This window comes from Squalius cephalus (genome assembly GCF_949319135.1).
Source record: "Squalius cephalus genome assembly, chromosome: 7".
Taxonomy (NCBI): domain Eukaryota; kingdom Metazoa; phylum Chordata; class Actinopteri; order Cypriniformes; family Leuciscidae; genus Squalius; species Squalius cephalus.
In genome coordinates this window covers 35,348,850-35,367,269 of record NC_137128.1, presented here as the reverse complement: position 1 = coordinate 35,367,269, position 18,420 = coordinate 35,348,850, and the positions used below count along the sequence as shown (strand labels likewise).

At 35.5% G+C, this 18,420-nt stretch overlaps 4 protein-coding genes across 4 annotated transcripts; 3 read left to right on the top strand and 1 right to left on the bottom strand.

Annotated features, from left to right (window-relative positions):
- Window positions 1-57: 57 nt before the first annotated feature.
- Window positions 58-3,649, top strand: rbp1.1 (retinol binding protein 1, cellular, tandem duplicate 1). The gene is made up of 4 exons (XM_079875829.1): window positions 58-376; window positions 1,311-1,489; window positions 2,502-2,603; window positions 3,098-3,649. Exons 1-4 carry the CDS (start codon window positions 304-306, stop codon window positions 3,146-3,148), a joined length of 405 nt encoding a protein of 134 aa, XP_079731955.1. The 5' UTR covers window positions 58-303; the 3' UTR covers window positions 3,149-3,649.
- rbp1.2 (retinol binding protein 1, cellular, tandem duplicate 2) lies at window positions 3,637-6,595 on the bottom strand. The gene is made up of 4 exons (XM_079875826.1): window positions 6,149-6,595; window positions 5,661-5,839; window positions 4,291-4,392; window positions 3,637-3,891 (listed from the first exon to the last, which is right to left on the bottom strand). Exons 1-4 carry the CDS (start codon window positions 6,222-6,224, stop codon window positions 3,811-3,813), a joined length of 438 nt encoding a protein of 145 aa, XP_079731952.1. The 5' UTR covers window positions 6,225-6,595; the 3' UTR covers window positions 3,637-3,810.
- Window positions 6,596-8,639: 2,044 nt separating this feature from the next.
- On the top strand, window positions 8,640-10,997 carry LOC307161218 (retinol-binding protein 2-like). The gene is made up of 4 exons (XM_079875827.1): window positions 8,640-8,798; window positions 8,937-9,115; window positions 10,334-10,435; window positions 10,668-10,997. Exons 1-4 carry the CDS (start codon window positions 8,702-8,704, stop codon window positions 10,719-10,721), a joined length of 432 nt encoding a protein of 143 aa, XP_079731953.1. The 5' UTR covers window positions 8,640-8,701; the 3' UTR covers window positions 10,722-10,997.
- A 3,261-nt stretch (window positions 10,998-14,258) lies between these two features.
- Window positions 14,259-17,477, top strand: LOC307162086 (retinol-binding protein 2-like). The gene is made up of 4 exons (XM_079877156.1): window positions 14,259-14,413; window positions 14,587-14,765; window positions 16,091-16,192; window positions 16,434-17,477. Exons 1-4 carry the CDS (start codon window positions 14,341-14,343, stop codon window positions 16,485-16,487), a joined length of 408 nt encoding a protein of 135 aa, XP_079733282.1. The 5' UTR covers window positions 14,259-14,340; the 3' UTR covers window positions 16,488-17,477.
- The last annotated feature ends 943 nt before the right edge of the window (window positions 17,478-18,420 follow it).

Here is an 18,420-nt window from a genome sequence, read left to right as displayed (position 1 = left end):
TGTAGCAGAATGGTGTAAATCCATGTGAATAATGCAACGATTGTCCCCTACCATTAATCCATGTGTTCCGATATCTTGTACTTTGATCCTCGAGGGTTATGCAGTGGATTGTGCACGTTGTGGTAGTGTTTTTAGTTGTACTGAGCACATGTCTCGCGGTAATGAGCTGATCCGATTATTATAGTGGTAAATAAAATGCGGTGCTGATAGTCAGAGAGCTGCACAACAGGAGCTGGGGAACGATCAAGCATCAGGTCTCCTCTAAAAAACACTTTCAGGGTACGAAGAAAATCACATTTCACAATGCCTGCTGATTATAATGGCGTCTGGAAAATGATCTCCAGTGACAACTTTGAGGAGTATCTCAAAGCTCTCGGTAAGTTTTTATTTATTTTTTATTTTATTTATTTTTTATAGATATAAGGGTATGTGACTGTATGAATTCTTGCTTTATTTAAAAAAAAAAATGCTAATTTCTTGGATGAAACCATAGGATGAAACCGAAACACGTAATGCTGGTGGTGTGGAGTTGATGTATTAATTCACAGTGGCTCGGACTGTCAGTAGCAGTTCGCGGTGTTCAGATTCGTGCAGTGGCCGTTTCTACAAGTCGTTACGCCAGATGGCGACCTGAGTGTTGTTGAATGAGTTAAATTATTCACACTGAACCGATTTTTTAACGAAACTGACTCACAAATGCCCTTCAAATCGGTCAACATATCCTTGTTCACAAACGAGACGACTTGTTCTTCAGTACTGCTCCGACTCGTTCAGTGAAAGGGACGTTCTCTTACGAGAGGTTCTCTCGTACTTGCGTAATATCTTACCTAGGGGAAAACCTCTTTTCCTCGAGATATTGAAGAGATAGCGTAAGATATTACGCAAGTACTCGTTCCCTCTCTAGAGAGAACCGAGATTACGTTAGTAACCGAGTACGTTTTCGTTCTGTACTTCCAACCAATGAAATGCTCTTTCACAGCCCGCACTTGCATACCATTGGTCGTGCTAATTGTCAGTCTTTAAATCAGAACATCGGTCACACGCTTATTTGTTTATAAACGAAACTCTATTATTAGTAGGAAATTTTATTCGATAATTTAAAATATATTAGCGGTAACTGGAAAGTCTAGGTCTATATTCCAAAGTATTCTTGAATTACAACCATTTAAGGGGTTAATAAGGGAAAGTATTTAGATATCAAGTGTTTCCATAAACACTTAACTTGAATTGATTCATAAACAGGTCTGTTAAACAGGGATAGGCCTACTAATTGTAATTTTATTTTTATTTTTCTCTCATATTTCCTGAAGAAATTAATGTTGCTATCAGGAAAATTGCTGTTTTGTTAAAACCTGACAAAGATATCACCCAGAATGGAGATCACTTTGTCATCAAGACTGTCAGCACATTCAAGAACTATGACATGGACTTTGTGGTTGGTCAGGAGTTTGAGGAAGACCTGGGTGCAGTTGATGGCAGGAAATGTATGGTGAGTGTATAATCCAGAAGTATGAATTACAGTGATGGAGAGAAAAAATTGACGAGACATAAATTATAATGTTTGTCTGCTGCTGATTTTTTCAGTCTTTGGCTTAGAAATGGCTGAAATAGCTGGGCTTTCTCATTTGATTTCTGCTCACTTGAATGACTTATTTGATTGTAATCCCCGCATGTGTACATGGAATGCAGTTGCGTACAGAAAACTGCAATGACTGAAATATTAAGTGAGAGCACCAAAGTTTTATCCTTGTTTTAGTCATTTAGATGTTCAGCTTTTGGTGGCTCTTATTAGCTGACCTACTCCAAACTTGAGAAAAAAATATTTAAATGTTATGCTTCAGTGTCATAAAAATAATTAAAAGGCATGCATTCATTTATCTGATTAAGTAAGACATGAGCGGAATAAATTAAACAAAAAATTGTTATCACAGAAATCATATCTAAGCAGTTTTTTTATATATATATATATAATGCAGTACTGTTATAAATGATTTACCCGTGCACTTCATTATTTTTTTAAATTCAAGTGCCCTTGTCATCTTTAATCAAAATAACTTCCCCTCCCACTTGCAGCAACATATCTTCTCTTCTCTGATGATGTGTTTACTGGCGCGAGGGCGGGACAACCTGTCACTTACGACATCACAGTAATAGCAAAACACAACCATCCAATCAATTCCCGGTGGACAAAGTCAAGTCCCGCCCTACATTTGTTTTTTCTTTTTGGAGAAGCCATTTTACTTGGATAATATATGTCACAATAGGGAAGAAAAGACTATCTCAACTTCCGTTTTATGCAGACTTTAAATTACATTGGCAACATCCATCCATTACAGTTTCACTGGTGCTTTGAGGTGCAACTACCCAACATAAAACCTTCCCATTTATTATTATTTATTTTTTTTCATAATTTATGTTATAGATTAAATATCAAACCGTAAATTTCGCTTATTTAAACATGTTGTAGTAAACTTTGCATCTTTGCATTGTTTAATCCACAGACTACCATCACCTGGGATGGAGACAAGCTTGTGTGTGTGCAGAAAGGAGAGATTGAGGGCAGGGGCTGGACCCACTGGATTGAAGGAGATGAACTTCATTTGGTGTGTAATACTAAACTGCACTTGAAACATCTTTTCTTATACACTCTCATTTTCCCCCATACAACAATTACTTTGTGTTTGGAAACTGTGAGTTAGTGTAAAACATATGGTAACTGATGATACAAATGACACGTGCTCACCAGTGTGTATTAGGGGCTCATTGTGCAGGGAACGTTATTATCGTTTCAAGGCTATTGTGCTATTGAACTCATCTAAAACGTTAACAACAGATGTTTCTACCACATCTGTGCAATGTTGCACTTAATTACCCCAAGCAACCCCTTTGACAAAAAAGTGTCTACGGTCTGTTGAAGAATCTATATTTAGGCACATAGCACCACCTGCTGGTGAGAAGTGCCATTTGTAGAGACACAGGAACATGATTTCTCTGAAATGGATGTGGTCGTCTAGAGCAAAGGATATTGATTCTGGTGACCTTTGTCCTGGAAAATTTGTTTTGTTTTATAATTCTGTTCTGTATATTTTCTATGCAGGAGCTGAGAGCAGCTGGAGTTGTGAGCGAGCAGGTTTTCAAGAAGTCTTAAGCTTCCGTTGCATAGTTAGGCCTCCTAGTGGAAAAGACAGAAACAACCACCATAGACTGAGCTGTGCATTATTCATCCTCTCATTCATAAATCTTTCTGTTTGCACTTGCATTTTGCATATATGCATCTGCTTGATGTGCCTTTCTAGAGTCCTCATCAGACAAAGTTTAATCCAAATGACTTGTTAATTGACACCTGTTAAATTAATTTGTGTGGGGGTTTGCTATGTTATAGTACTGTGGTCACTAAGCCTCCTAACTGGGAGCTTTACTGCAGTCTAAAAATACCGCCTTTCCATCTGAGGGTCTTTCTGGCTGGAGGAGAAGGAGATGGGTCTTGACCCCACAGCAAATTGAGCTCTTTTCAGAAGCAGGAATAAGAGGATGATATGAAGAGGGTCTGTAAACCTGCACTGCTGCATCCCTTGTATATCGCGTGTGCTGAAAGTGTGACAAATCACAGCTAACAAAATAAAGAAAACTGATGAGAATAGTGAACATGCATGCTTTCGTGTTGCCTTTTATTTTCTTTGACAAAGTTTCACCGCACATTGTTTACATGACATAAATAAGTTGAGGGATGAAAAAGACAATATCTACTATTATACTATTAGCAATGACTATTATTAATTGGCAGGAACGTTCACTTTTATTCACAGTAGATTACTTGTGGTTCAAGTCACAGCAGTTGAGAACTTGTTTCTTATATACCTGTTTACACACCACTCCACAGACTCGCATTTCCTGTTAATTAAAATAATAAAAAAATGTTTCAGTTATATTTTTGAACAAATAAATTCAGCCTTGGTGAGCATAAGAGACTTATGCATTAACATTGTACCAACAACCCCAAACTATTGAACAGTAGGTCAATTATAGAGTTTAGTGGTCATTATGCGCAAATATTGTTGAGTAACAAATGAAGAATCCCAGACAGTCGTATAATGTAGTCACTAAATAGATTTCAGCTTATACACATTTGAAACATGTTTGCTATTGTAATGTGCGACTGCCGCGGTAATGATGTTATCTCATTAACTGCACTATTGACTACACCAACAACAAGAATCAGCCAAGTGTGACCTTTCATTATACAACAACAGACCATGTCCTCAAATGAACTGCGTCCTTATACAAACTTACCACATGTAACTCATCCCCTTTCACCCACTGTGTCCAGCCCCTTCCTTCCTTTTCTCCTTTTTGCACACACACCAGTTTGTCTCCCTCCCAGTTTACCGTGGTCTACAAAATAAGGACAGATACACGCCACAGAAAGAGATGAAGCTGGAACCGACACACAGAATAGAGAATAAATAGTGTACTTTACCAAAAACATCAATTTAATTAACATAAAAAACATAATTTATTAGCAGAATCATTAACAGACTGGTTTATAGTGCATCATTTACTACACTTTGTTGTCCTTATTATTTGCCTCTCTCTAAAAAAAAGTCTATATAGAAACTTAAAGGGTTCTGTCCGGTGCTTCATAGAACCTTTCCCATTATAGGATCATAAATATAAATTAAATTAAATAAACTTCATACGGAATTGAAAAAATTAAGTTATGTGAACTTTACAATTCCACATAACTTAATTTTTTCAATTCCGCATGAAGTTTATTTAATTTTAAGGCAATGGGTTTCCTTACTTTTTGTAAGTTAAGCCATCTTATCACTGTTTACAGTGTATAACCTTTTTGCATAAAGAGTTGAGTCAAGAACTAGGGTTCTAAATAGAACCCCAGTGAACCTTTTTTTCTAAGAGCGAATTGGAAGAATTGGAAGTCTCGCACATTCACAATAAATAGCTTAATTACATGTTAAAAATAAGGTGAATAGCAAAAAAAAAAAAAAAGGATTTAACAAAAAAAAAAAAAAAAAAAAACATTTAACCCCAATGTTTTTTTATCACTGTTTACAGTGTATAACCTTTTTGCATAAAGAGTTGAGTCAAGAACTAGGGTTCTAAATAGAACCCCAGTGAACCTTTTTTTTCTAAAAGCGAATTGGAAGAATTGGAAGTCTCGCACATTGACAATAAATAGCTTAATTACATGTTAAAAAATAAAGTGAATAGCAAAAAAAAAAAAAAAAGGATTTAACAAAAAAAAAAAAAAAAAAATTTAACCCCAATAAAGCTCTCATTATAAACTGAACACAAACACTGTACTAACATGCCTAAACTAGTTGACCTCACGTTTCCTGAGCACCAGGTGTTTGCGGCATTAGCCGAAAACCTCATGGATTTAAGATTCGATAGGTCATTAAATCTCAATCTAATCCTATTTAGAGTCATACTTGACAATAGGAAATATACAGGTCAGATAGTACTACAAATAGAATCGTTTTCCTGTATAAAGAACCTTTTGTGCAATGGAAAGTTCCATTGATGTTATAGGTCTCTCATGGAATCATAAAGAACCTTTATTTTTAAGAGTGTAATACACAAAAACATTTCTGTTTAGTTGCACTTTAATCTGTACCTTCATTTATAAGGAGGTCACTTACCATACATTTCCTGTCATCTACCCCAACCAAATCCTCCTCAAACTCCTTTCCAACATCAAACTCCATATGGTAGTTCCTAAAGGTGGTGAGAGTCTTGATATTAAAATGATCACCATTCTGAACAATCTCCTTATCAAAGATGAGATAGCTGGCAATTTTTCTGATGACAAGATTCACATCTGTAAGTTGAATACATATAGAATTGGTCAACCATACCCTTTTATGGAACATGAGGCCATTTTTACTGTATCTATGTAAATCAAGTAATACAAGATTCACCTCGTTTTTTAAAATCTGTTTAATGTAATTCAAGTTGAAATGACTTAAACACCCAAGTTGATTGTACTTAAAAATTTAAGGCAGCAACCTTTTTTGACCATTTTCAACAGAACATATTATAACATCTCCCATACCTCGTTCAGCAAAGGAAGTTCATTTCACAGGGGTATAATAAATAAATAAATAAATAAATATAAAATGAATCATACCTAGCACTTCCATGTATTCATCAAAGTTTTCATTACTTGTCATTTTCCAGTATCCATTCATGTCCACAGGAGACATCTTTGCTGCTTTTTTGCGTTTGTCTTCTGCACTGATGTTTGGACATCAAGGTGCGGTGTGGCGTCTCAAATCACACGGCAGGTTGTAATCCTAAAGCCAATTAGGGCCTTTGGATTATCTCAAAGAGCATTTATACATGTTGTAGGACACATGTAGTGGATTTTTTCCTCTTTTTCTCTTTTTTGTACAGGAGCTCTGTCAAGGGGAGTGAATTCCAGTGCGTGATGCATGTCATGACCTCATGTCAGTCACTGCATGAACAGACAGATATGTCTGTTTGTAATTGTTTTGATTCTCAGTCTGTCAGCTGCACAACAGTCGGTCAAAGCAACAATCACAATGCTGTCAAAAGGCTTGCATTTATGCTTACAGACTCTAGAGCAAGAGAGAGAGAGAGAGATGGGATAATTGTTCAGGTGAATACCTGTCAGTAATGAGGTCAGTCTTCCTGACTAAATTACTCTGAAGTGTCTTCAGTGAAATGTAGAATAAAATATACATGAGATTCCTGAGATGTTTTATTTTTCTGAGCATGGCCTATTTTCTTTTCCTTTTGCCAACCAAAATTGTCTTGGTGTATCTACACTACCATTCCAAATTTGGGGGTCCATAAATGGTCTTAAATGCCTCTTATGCTCAACAAGGCTGCATTTATTTGATCAGAAAATATGCTAAAACTGTAATATTGTGGAATAGCATTACGATTTTGTCGTGTTATGTTGGTGTTTTGTTTTTGTTTTCATGGACTTTTACTTTGTATCACTTTATTTCCTGTTTCCTTCCGTTGTCGTTGTGTTCATTTGTTGTCATGGTGATTCATTGTTTCCTTGATTAGTTCACACCTGTTTTCTATTTTAATATATTTCAACAATGTAATTTATTCCTGTGATGGCAAAGTTGAATTTTCAGCATCATTACTCCAGTCTTAAAAAAAGAAAATCGCCTTCAGAAATCAGTCTAATATGCTGATTTTTCTTATTATTTTAATATGAAATTTCTTTAAAAAATATCTTATTTAAAAAAACCTATTTTCTTATTTTCTTTAAAAAAAAAACTCATGTCATTCCATTCCATTTTGTTTTTCCAATGGAACAAAAAATCTGATTTTTGTTGTTTTTTATTTATTTATTTACTTTTGACAGACAGATTGACAGACTAGATCCATGGAAATTTCATACAAAAATGTCTACTTTTGAGTTCATGTAGGCAATTTAAGTTTGAATCTACATCCAATTCTTTTTCCCTTTCTGTAATAGCAAGGCTTATTACTACAACACCTGCTAAGGAGTAATACTAAAATATTCTTCCTCTGTACTTTCAAATTTGTCCTACTTTCTTACAGGCCTGTTTAATGACACGCTGGATGGAGCATTCAAGATAAAGTCTGACTCATAAATATACACTAAGTGCTGGAACAGTGGTGACAGAATAAAGTGTAGCCTTTGGGTATTCTGATCTTCTGAACATCAAACGCTGGAAATGGTCCTTGTTCTTTCTGACATATTTCCTCTTATCTTGTCTTCCACGCTTAACAATAGAGTCCAAATACAGAGTTTCTCAGATCACAGGAATGAAGATCAAAAAATGACGTTGTATAACGCCCCACTCGCCCCCTTTTCTGCAGCAGCATCTCAGTGGGTGGGAGATTTACAATATTGTTTATGCTCTATGCCATTTGCGTTGAAATAACTTTCTATTCATTAAAGCATCCTAAATAAAAGGTATTACGATTTCCACAAATATTTTAAGCAGCACAACTGTTTTCAACATTGATTATAATAAGAAATGTTTCTTGTGCACCGTATCAACATATTAGAATGATTTCTGGAGGATCATAACACTGAAGACTGGAGTAATGATGCTGGAAATACAGTTTTGCTATCACAGGAATAAATTACATTTTAATATATTAATATTAATATAATGTATTCAAATAGAAAACTGTTTCAGGGTTTGGCAACACGAGCGACAACAACCATTCTCAACGCCTTTATTCAAATGAACAACGACATGGTGACAATGCAGTGTATATAGCCTATAGTTGAATAAAGCGTCAGAACACCTCAGACAACAGCGACACTGGGAAAATTACAAACCTTGACTGTCGTGAAATCTTATTTACCATATAACATATTTTAATACAAGCTTTTACTGCAAAGATCGTCTTGATAAATACGTTTATAGTGCATTTTACATAATGAGTTCAGAATAGCACAACGTCTCTTAAATAACAAGTAGTAGGGAATATTAAAGGCAACCTTACTAACTAAACAGAAAAGGAAAGGAACCCCAAAGAACCTTCACAATGTCTGGTGGCCAGTGTTAAATACATTTAGACTTTTTTTCAGTAGGTGAGGGGTCTTCTCTTCTTCACTTATAGGTCAGAGATCTCCCTTATCTTAACTCTGCTCTCTCCCCTCATTGTGAATAAACAGTTGAGTATAAAGCTCCTCACTTGACCTGGTAATGCTATACTGATGTCCAGAGTTCATCACACAACCATGCCCGTGGATTTCACTGGAAAATGGGAGCTGGAGTCGAGCGAAAACCTTGAGAATTACCTTAAAGCACTGGGTAAGCCTGATCAGATGTCTGCTATATTTGTGCCATTTTCTAACTCTGATTATGCCACTTTATGATATTAGACAAAGCCTAAAGAATAAGAAATGACCATGCCAAGTTGCAAATATTTTGCTATTCTTACATACATAGACATTGACTTTGCCTTTCGGAAGATTGCAGCCCACCTCACTCCAACAAAGATCTTTACCCAGGATGGAGATAGCTTTGTGATTAAGACACAGAGCGCCTTCAAAAGCTATGAGCTGATCTTCACTATTGGAGATGAGAAGGAAGAATTTACTAAGGGATTTGACAACAGGTCGATAAAGGTGAACAATTCCCTTTATAATTGTGATCCTCTTCTAATGTCATAAACCTGTATAGTTACCCCAGCCTTGGCCTGTTGGCCATGATCTCAGTCAGTTTGTTCAGTGATGAACCTACAGTAAAAAATGGGTTTTTGGGGTGCGGACTGATGGGGCAGTGATCCCGAGGTTACCCCGTGAGTCAGTTCTAGAGCTCCTCCTGTCTGATTTTAGGGGAAAATCGGGTCCATCGGAGACGTCCAATAGATTTCTTAGGTGTGCTGAAATAACACCACAGACACAGTGTAATCACCATGGGAAAATCTCAGAGTATAACTGGGAGTTGTGAAAAATATGATACACCAGTGTTTTGCCAGATGAGAAGTTTATCTCTGTATCATCTTTTTACTCTTTTAATTCATTTTATAACTGTATCATATATCTCTTTTAATTTCTTTTAGAACTGTTTTAACTTGCCTTGCCTTGCCTTAAAACAAACAGAGAACAGGCCTCAACTTTTACCCAAAAGGACAAAATACATTAAAGGTCTTTTTTTCTCATGTCATCTCAATACAGGTTTATTTATATAAACCAGGGGTGTAAAGAGTACAAATCAAGTACTAACTATATACCATATTACTCCAGTAAAAGTTTGATTGATTTTCATGTAAGTACTGATCGATGAGCCATATATTAATTCTAGCCCGAATTATAGGCAAACTAGTCAGTAGTCAGCACTAATAAGAAAGATGGTGCTTTGATATGTATTGTAAATAAGCAATAGCTCTTTTTTATGCATCATGCTCCCAAATTATGATCAATAAAACAAGTAATAAAAACTCAGTGAGTGTTTTAGCGCAATTTTCTGACGTCATGGGATCACAACACTAAGAGATAGTAAATCTTTTTATTTATTTTTTTTATTTTTTATTTTTATTTTTTTTGTGTGTGCGTTCCCGAGATTAGACCTTCCTTAACATAATGCCGAAAACCCGAAGTCTCTAGGTGGTCTGGTTGAGGAGGAGATAGAAGTGCAAGATTGGTGCGCACAGACAGAACAGAAATCATGAGTTAACAATCGCAATTTTGTCCGTAGTAAAATTGCGCTAAAAAATATATTATTAAAACAAGTGAGCATAATTTGTGTAAAAAAAAAAACTTTAAATGACTTTTGTTTTCATTAAAATCATGTAAATAAATCTAGAAACAGGCCAGGGGGTTTAATATTTATGTTACATTCAGACTCTGGTGACCTGGGAAGGTGACAAATTGGTGGCCACCCAGAAAGGTGAGAAAGCCAACCGGGGATGGAAACACTGGATAGAAGATGACAAACTTTATCTGGTGAGCATCCTCATTCTATGGATAATATTAACCAAAACAATGTTAAAATCAACGTTATTCCATATAAATATATATATATATATATATCCCCCCCCCCCCCCCCCCAGTTTTTATGAAATATAATTAAGACATTTAACGTGTGTATGGTCCTGCATATTATCCTTTCATAAAATTCCTGTTCTGCCGTACTCACAAGAGATACGTTTTGACCTCACGACCATTTCACTTGCAGGAGTTGACATGTGAGGATGCTGTGTGCCAACAAGTGTACAAAAGAAAAGACTAAATTTCCATGTGATTTAATGTCACATTCATTTAGTTACTCAACAAGTCTATCAAAATCAAGCTGTGTGTTAACTTGAGGCATTACTGCTTTCTCAGGAGATGAAAATGACTCACAATGTGACTCTGTCAACACTTCAGTGGGAGTTTGTTTTCTTCTGTCTAAATAAAGATAATGAGACATTACAGTACGAGTCTCACATTTCTTGTACATGTAACTTAACCCTATAAAGCCTATTGTATCAAATATTTCAAGATGAACACTTAAAATGTGAGCATCAAATATGATACACTGGGTTTTTGATCTCTCAATCATTATTGTATTTCATTGCATTATATGTTTTGCCCCCCACCCCAAGCACAAACACACACAATTAAGAATTAGCTTTGATCATAAGATTAAGCATTTAAATATCACTTTACTAGGACATATTATTGGGATATACTACAATGACAACTGATATTTAGATTCAAGTAGTATGCTAAGATCTCACTGATTAATATTACAAGCAGTCAGAATTTCTTCTTACTTTTTGGCCATATAAATATCAGCAACTTTCCAAATTGCATATTTTTGCTCATGCAGTTTTGGCTCAGTTATTTTCTTCCTCAAGTATTAGATCCATATTTTCATACTATACCAACCATAAAAGCCTGATGTATCTAATATTATACTCAACAACAACAAAAACATAGGCTAATCTAATTTTATTTAGATTTTTTAGATACCGTTTAATAAAAAAAAAAATATTTTTCAGACTATTATTTCATGTCAGGCTTTACAGGGTAGTACAAAACACATTTGCTTTGGTAACAAACAATATGCTATGAAAGTAGTTATCTTTTTTTTTTTTTTACCATAATGAGCTAAAAAAAATCGTTTTACATTGTATATTAAAGATTTATTCTGTAACCATTAAGTAGAGACACTGATGGTGTCTAAGCAGTCAAACTATATTTATTAATTAAAACTTTATTTTTATTATTATTAGGCCTATTATTATTATTATTATTAGATGGCTGAAGATTGTGATATAGGGGAGCGCGGGGCACAACCTAACGCGGGGTTAGTTGTAACACGCTTGTTTTAAATACTTCCGCACATGCTTGGATGACGGAACTTTGTTTATTTACTAGTTGCCATATCAACACTATATAGAAAAAAAAAATACGCCAAAATATATATATTTTTTTGAAGATATCCATAGACATTTATTAAACCATAGCAAAAGTACATTTCTTACTTAAGTTAATTTTTCAACTCTATTTTTTGTGTTTATTTAAAATAAGACAAATCTGATATTATTTTAATCTCCAAGATGTTATTTAACAGTTGAGATAGTTATTTAATGCTTCGCTAACTAGCAGAAGACACTAGCAGGGTTTAAATCCCAGTTGTGCAGGCGGGGCATTGTAACACTGCGTTACAATGTGCCCCTATTAGAAATATGCTATTATATTCTATACTTTTATTAATTTTATTGAGAAAACGTGAGAAAAAGGTGAATAAAGACTGAGAGTCAATGTCCAGAAATTACTAATTATTTATTTGTTTTGAACTATGTTGTATAGCTGTGTTTTCCTGTGTTCGTAGTCAAAACTCAAAAATGAGTTTCTATTTAATTATTAAAAATTTCCATTATTTTATATGAAAAAGTTTTTTAATTGTATTTTATTTAGAAAATATTTTAGTTTGTTTTGTATATTTTTTTTATTAGATCAGATAACATTTTAAGCTGCCATATGTCATGTTACAATGTGCCCCACACATGTTACAATGTACCCCACCTATGGGGCATGTTGTCACATTTCACTTCCATTCTTTCGGGGTATATCAAGAAAAAAGTATATACTGTATTAATAAAACAAAAACACATAATTGTACTAGACATGTGGGAAATTAATGTGGGAAAAAATAAATACTCTGAACCATAAGTAGATTTACACAAACTGAGAAAGTCAAAAAGCGTTAGGTTGTGCCCCGCTCTCCCCTAGACTAGAGCTAGTGTGGAATACTGTGGAAAATGTATAATTAGGCTACTTTTGAGACAATGCTATCATTGCTGAGAGACTATTATAGGCTACATTTTAATATTTAAATTAGAGAATGAGAATTTTCAGTTGACAGGGCACATTTCAGCACGGTGTTTTAATCATACCTGCAATGAAGGTGTAGTCTTTAGAGGAAAGGGTTAAAGGGGCTCTAGGTAACTTTTTAACCTTAACTGAACAGCTTCGGAGTCAGTGGAATGGTTATATTACTTATTTTGGGTTGAATGGTGGTGGTTTCGCACCCCCCTGGTGCCCGAGAGCGGAAAAAACTCACTTGCAACTTTGGGACACGGGTCGTGTTCCAGGAAGTATCGCGTGATATCAGGTCTCGCGATGTAACGAATTGCTTGACGGCACTGCACACGTAATTACACGCCCCCATTCAAGCACCAGCTAGCTAAGCAAAGGGCAACGATAGATTTAGTTATGGCTGAGCCTGTAAAAAGAAGCAGAAAGCTAGGAAATCTTTGTCGGAGGACCAACGAAAGAGGAAACGGGAGACTGACCGCGCAAGAAGTCAGACTCGAGTAAATATTGGACCGGCTTTTTCAGAATGGTGAGAACTGAGAGAAACAGAAGCCTGCAAAACGGATGCTGACCTGGCCTTATTGCTGTTGCACTTGTAAGTATCTTTGGAATAAACTGTGTTTAATATTTAAATTTCAAGTAATTGCGACCTCAGGATGTTTGCTATTGTCCATAAAGTTTTTTTATTATGATCGCTGTCTGTTACGGGCTTACTAGTAACGTTACGCTAGATACTATAACTTTGATGTTAGGCATTGTCATTAGCAAACACGTTTGATTTCTGTAGTTGTGTGGCCGTTCCTCTGTCGGTTTTATACACTTTTATTTTATGTCACTAAGTCAACGCGTCTGATAATAGGCAATAAACATGTTGCACATATCATGATCGAGCTAGAAAAAACGTTCGGATGTTTTCTTAGACAAGCAAAGGTAAACCATCATTCTACCAGATGAACTTATAGACCTTGCTAATATAACTTTAGACAAATATTAGCCTCCGATATATATATATTTTATGCTCATGCCCACTCTCCCAAAAACAAACAAACACGAAAGCAGTAGTTCGCCTCGTTCATATCGTTCGTTCCCGGTAAAAATACTAGTATGCATGACAACACAATAAAAAAAAAAAAAAAATCGCCATCAGTTGGAAAGAAAATATTGCTTTACTTGCCTCGGTAGACATAACTGGCTTTGAAATAGCCGGTTCCTCTGCTCAGCTGGGTTGACAGCTGATCAGCTGGGTTGCTCGTGGCGAGGGGGGTGGGGTGACAACAGTTCGTTTTTACGACAGAGTGTATGAAAGCATTTACTACCAGACACTAGGGGGAGCTTCGTAGAGAAAAAACACTCAAGAGTTGCCTGGTGCCCCTTTAAGCTCATACTCATTGCAAGCTAACATCGTCGTGCAGTGTCACTCAAATGCCGAGTTTGGCCGAAATTACCCGAAAAACACCGAAGCCGTCCGAGTGTCACGTCAACGCTTCCGACGTCAAGCGCACGGGCTTTGAGGACGTGGAACTTCCTCAAAAGAAAAATCCACCATGCCCGTGGATTTCACTGGAAAATGGGAGCTGGAGTCGAACGAAAACCTTGAGAATTACCTTAGAGCACTGGGTAAGCCTGATCAGATGTCTGCTATCAGTTAAAGTCAGCAGAGAAATAAGAGAAAGCTATATTTGTGCCATTTTCTAACTCTTATTATGCCACTTTATGATATTAGACAAAGCCTAAAGAATAAGAAATGACCATGCCAAGTTGCAAATATTTTGTTATTCTTACATACATAGACTTTGCCTTTGCCGTTCGGAAGATTGCAGTCCACCTCACTCCAACAAAGACCATTACCCAGGATGGAGATAGCTTTGTGATTAAGACACAGAGCGCCTTCAAAAGCTTTGAGCTGATCTTCACTATTGGAGATGAGAAGGAAGAATTTACTAACGGATTTGACAACAGGTCGATAAAGGTGAACAATTCCCTTTATAATTGTGATCCTCTTCTAATGTCATAAATGTATTTACCTGTATTACCCCAGCCTTGGCCTGTTGGCCATGATCTCAGTCAGTTTGTTCAGTGATGAACCTACAGTAAAAAATGGGTTTTTGGGGTGCGGACTCATGGGGCAGTGATCCCGAGGTTACCCCGTGAGTCAGTTCTAGAGCTCCTCCTGTCTGATTTTAGGGGAAAATCGGGTCCATCGGAGACGTCCAATAGATGTCTTGGGCGCGCCGAAATAACACCACAGACACAGTGTAATCACCATGGGAAAATCTCAGAGTACAACTGGGAGTTGTGAAAAATATGATATGATTTTGCCAGATGAGAAGTTTATCTATGTATCATCTTTTTACTCTTTTAATTCATTTTATAACTGTATCATATATCTCTTTTAAATGAAGTTTCATGTAACAAAGTTCGGGAGGAGCACGTTCAGGTAATCAACCAATCAGCACAAGAGGAAGCTGGTATAAATAAAGCCTTTCCTCACCTTCAGTCTCACGATAAGTTTCTCAGCATCCCTCCACCACCCCATCACCTCACACTCGGCTGGGTCTACCCCAGTATAAGGGGGGAGTACTCTGGGTTCGGGCCAAATTCCAAGCTCGGAGCCCTCCCCTGGACAGCAAGCCAAATACGCATAAATACTACATCAGATTCCATGTACGTGTGAACTCGTGAATTTTTTTTTTTTAGAACTGTTTTAATTTTCCTTGTTTTTATTTTCTGATTATTTTAATTCCTTTCTGTAAAGAACTTTGAATGGCCATAGTGAATGAAATGTGTTATTTAAATAAACTTGCCTTGCCTTGCCTTAAAACAAACAGAGAACAGGCCTCAACTTTTATCCAAAAGGACAAAATACATTAAAGGTCTTTTTTTCTCATGTCATCTCAATACAGGTTTATTTATATAAACCAGGGGTGTAAAAAGTACAAATCAAGTACTAAGTATATACCATATTACTCCAGTAAAAGTTCATTTTCAGATTAAAAGTACAACTTGATTTTCATGAAAGTACTGATCGATGAGCCATATATTAATTCTAGCCCGAATTAGTCAGTAGTCAGCACTAATAAGAAAGATAGTGCTTTGATATGTATTGTAAATAAGCAATAGCTCTTTTTTATGCACCATGGTCCCAAATTATGATCAATAAAAAAAATATTATTAAAACAAGTGAGCATAATTTGTGTAAAAAAAAAAATTTGTAAAATGACTTTTGTTTTCATTAAAATCATGTAAATAAATCTAGAAACAGGCCAGGGGGTTTAATATTTATGTTACATTCAGACTCTGGTGACCTGGGAAGGTGACAAATTGGTGGCCACCCAGAAAGGTGAGAAAGCCAACCGGGGATGGAAACACTGGATAGAAGATGACAAACTTTATCTGGTGAGCATCCTCATTCTATGGATAATATTAACCAAAACAATGTTAAAATCAACGTTATTCCATATAAATATCTATATATATACATATATATATATATATATATATTTTTTTTTTTCAGTTTTTATTAAATATAATTAAGACATTAACGTGTGTATGGTGTATGGTCCTGCATATTATCCTTTCATAAAATTCCTACTCTGCCGTACTCACAAGGGATACGTTTTGACCATTTCACTTGCAGGAGATGACATGTGAGGATGCTGTGTGCCAACAAGTGTACAAAAGAAAAGACTAAATTTTCATTTAGTTACTCAACAAGTCTATCAAAATCAAGCTGTGCACTGTAAAATCCAACAGTGATTCTAACTAACACTTTTTAGTTAACTTTACTTAATGGCTTAACTTAATTGTAAAAATCTAGTAATCTGCACTATTCACATACTATGTTTTGTTTACTAAGAAAACCCAAGTTAAGATTAATTGATTGGTTTGAGTGTGGTTTTTGAGGCGGGGAAAATCTTAACTTGGAAAATCTTAAAATCTTAAAATTCACTCATTTCCCAAAGTCATCTTGAATGTTGAAATTTTAATACAACTGAAAAATTTGAGAGATCATCGCACAAGCTGACTTCATAAATTGATGTTGATTTTCCTAAAATGTTTTTAGTCACCATTATGGCGATTAGTGATCCCTTTGGTTGGGCACTTGGAACTTCATTTATACTATTGTAATTCTCTTCCCATTGATGCAGCGATTCCAACAAGAAATCAGTTATTCGGTTTCAAAGGAAGAGAAGTAGGCTATATATATATATTTTATATATGTGTGTATATATAATGTATATGAATGAATGATGTATAACATAACTATATGTCATGTCAATTAATGATCTTTTATAATTTTGTTGCTAACACTTATGTCCTAAACACCTTGTGAAACTTTTAATTGGATTTATATAATCACTCTATATTTGTGACAATCTTGCAATTGATCATACTTGAGTCACACAGACTTCAACATTCAGCCTGCAAAACACAACAATGGTAACAATTATATTTTATTTAAAGTAAATTATCAAGTACTCTCTACAGTTCTTTTTTAGTTACTAGAACTATTGTGTAAGTGAACTATGCTAACTAAGCATTTGTCAGTACCACATACTATTCCTATTCACTTGTTTTTTTTAAGGCAATCGGTTTGCATGCTTTTTTTTAAGTAAGTCCAACTAATTAGATTTTACAGTGTTTATTTTCTTCTGTCTAAATAAAGATAATGAGACATTACAGTATGAGTCTCACATTTTTTTGTACATGTAACTACCTTTAAAGCCTATTGTATCAAATATTTCAAGATGAACACTTAAAATGTGAGCATCAAATATGGTGCACTGGGTTTTTGATCTCTCAATTATTATTGTATTGCATTGCATTATATGTTTTGACACCTCCCCCCCCACACACACACACATTTAAAAATTAGCTTTGATCATAAGACTAAGCATTTAAATATCACTTTAGGACATATTATTGGGATATACTGTATACAATGTCAACTGATATTTAGATTCAAGTAGTATGCTAAGATCTCACTGATTAATATTACAAGCAGTCAGAATTTCTTCTTACTTTTTGGCCATATAAATATCAGCAACTTTCCAAACTGCATATTTTTGCTCAGTTTTGGCTCAGTTATTTTCTTCCTCAAGTATTAGATCCATATTTTCATACTATACCAACCATAAAAGCCTGATGTATCTAATATTATACCAAAGAGTATAAGTACCAAGAGGTGAAACTCCGTTGCAGTTTTGACAACAATCGCTATAGATGTCGCGCTGTCGCCATTTTGGACTGAACCAACGGCTTTACCGTTAGCACAACTTTGGTGAGAACTAAACATATTTAATTGCAACAAAAGTAATTTCTTGCTGGAAATGACATCACAAGTGACAAACGTTGGTCATAAACATACATTTACACACAAACTAACCAACCGCAACTTTCAGATGCCATCTACCTTTTTTAAGCTTAACTTTCACAGAATGGATTTCACAGGATTGTGGGATATCAAAGGCAGCGAAGGATACATCTATGCTGCCTTAAAAAACCAATCAGATGAAGGCATCTCAGGAGACAGGAAGTGAAGCTACATTGGATTCAGACATGCCCTGATGCCTTCCTACCTTGAAATGCAGCCTCCGAAGGCAGCATTTTTAAGATTTCGGACG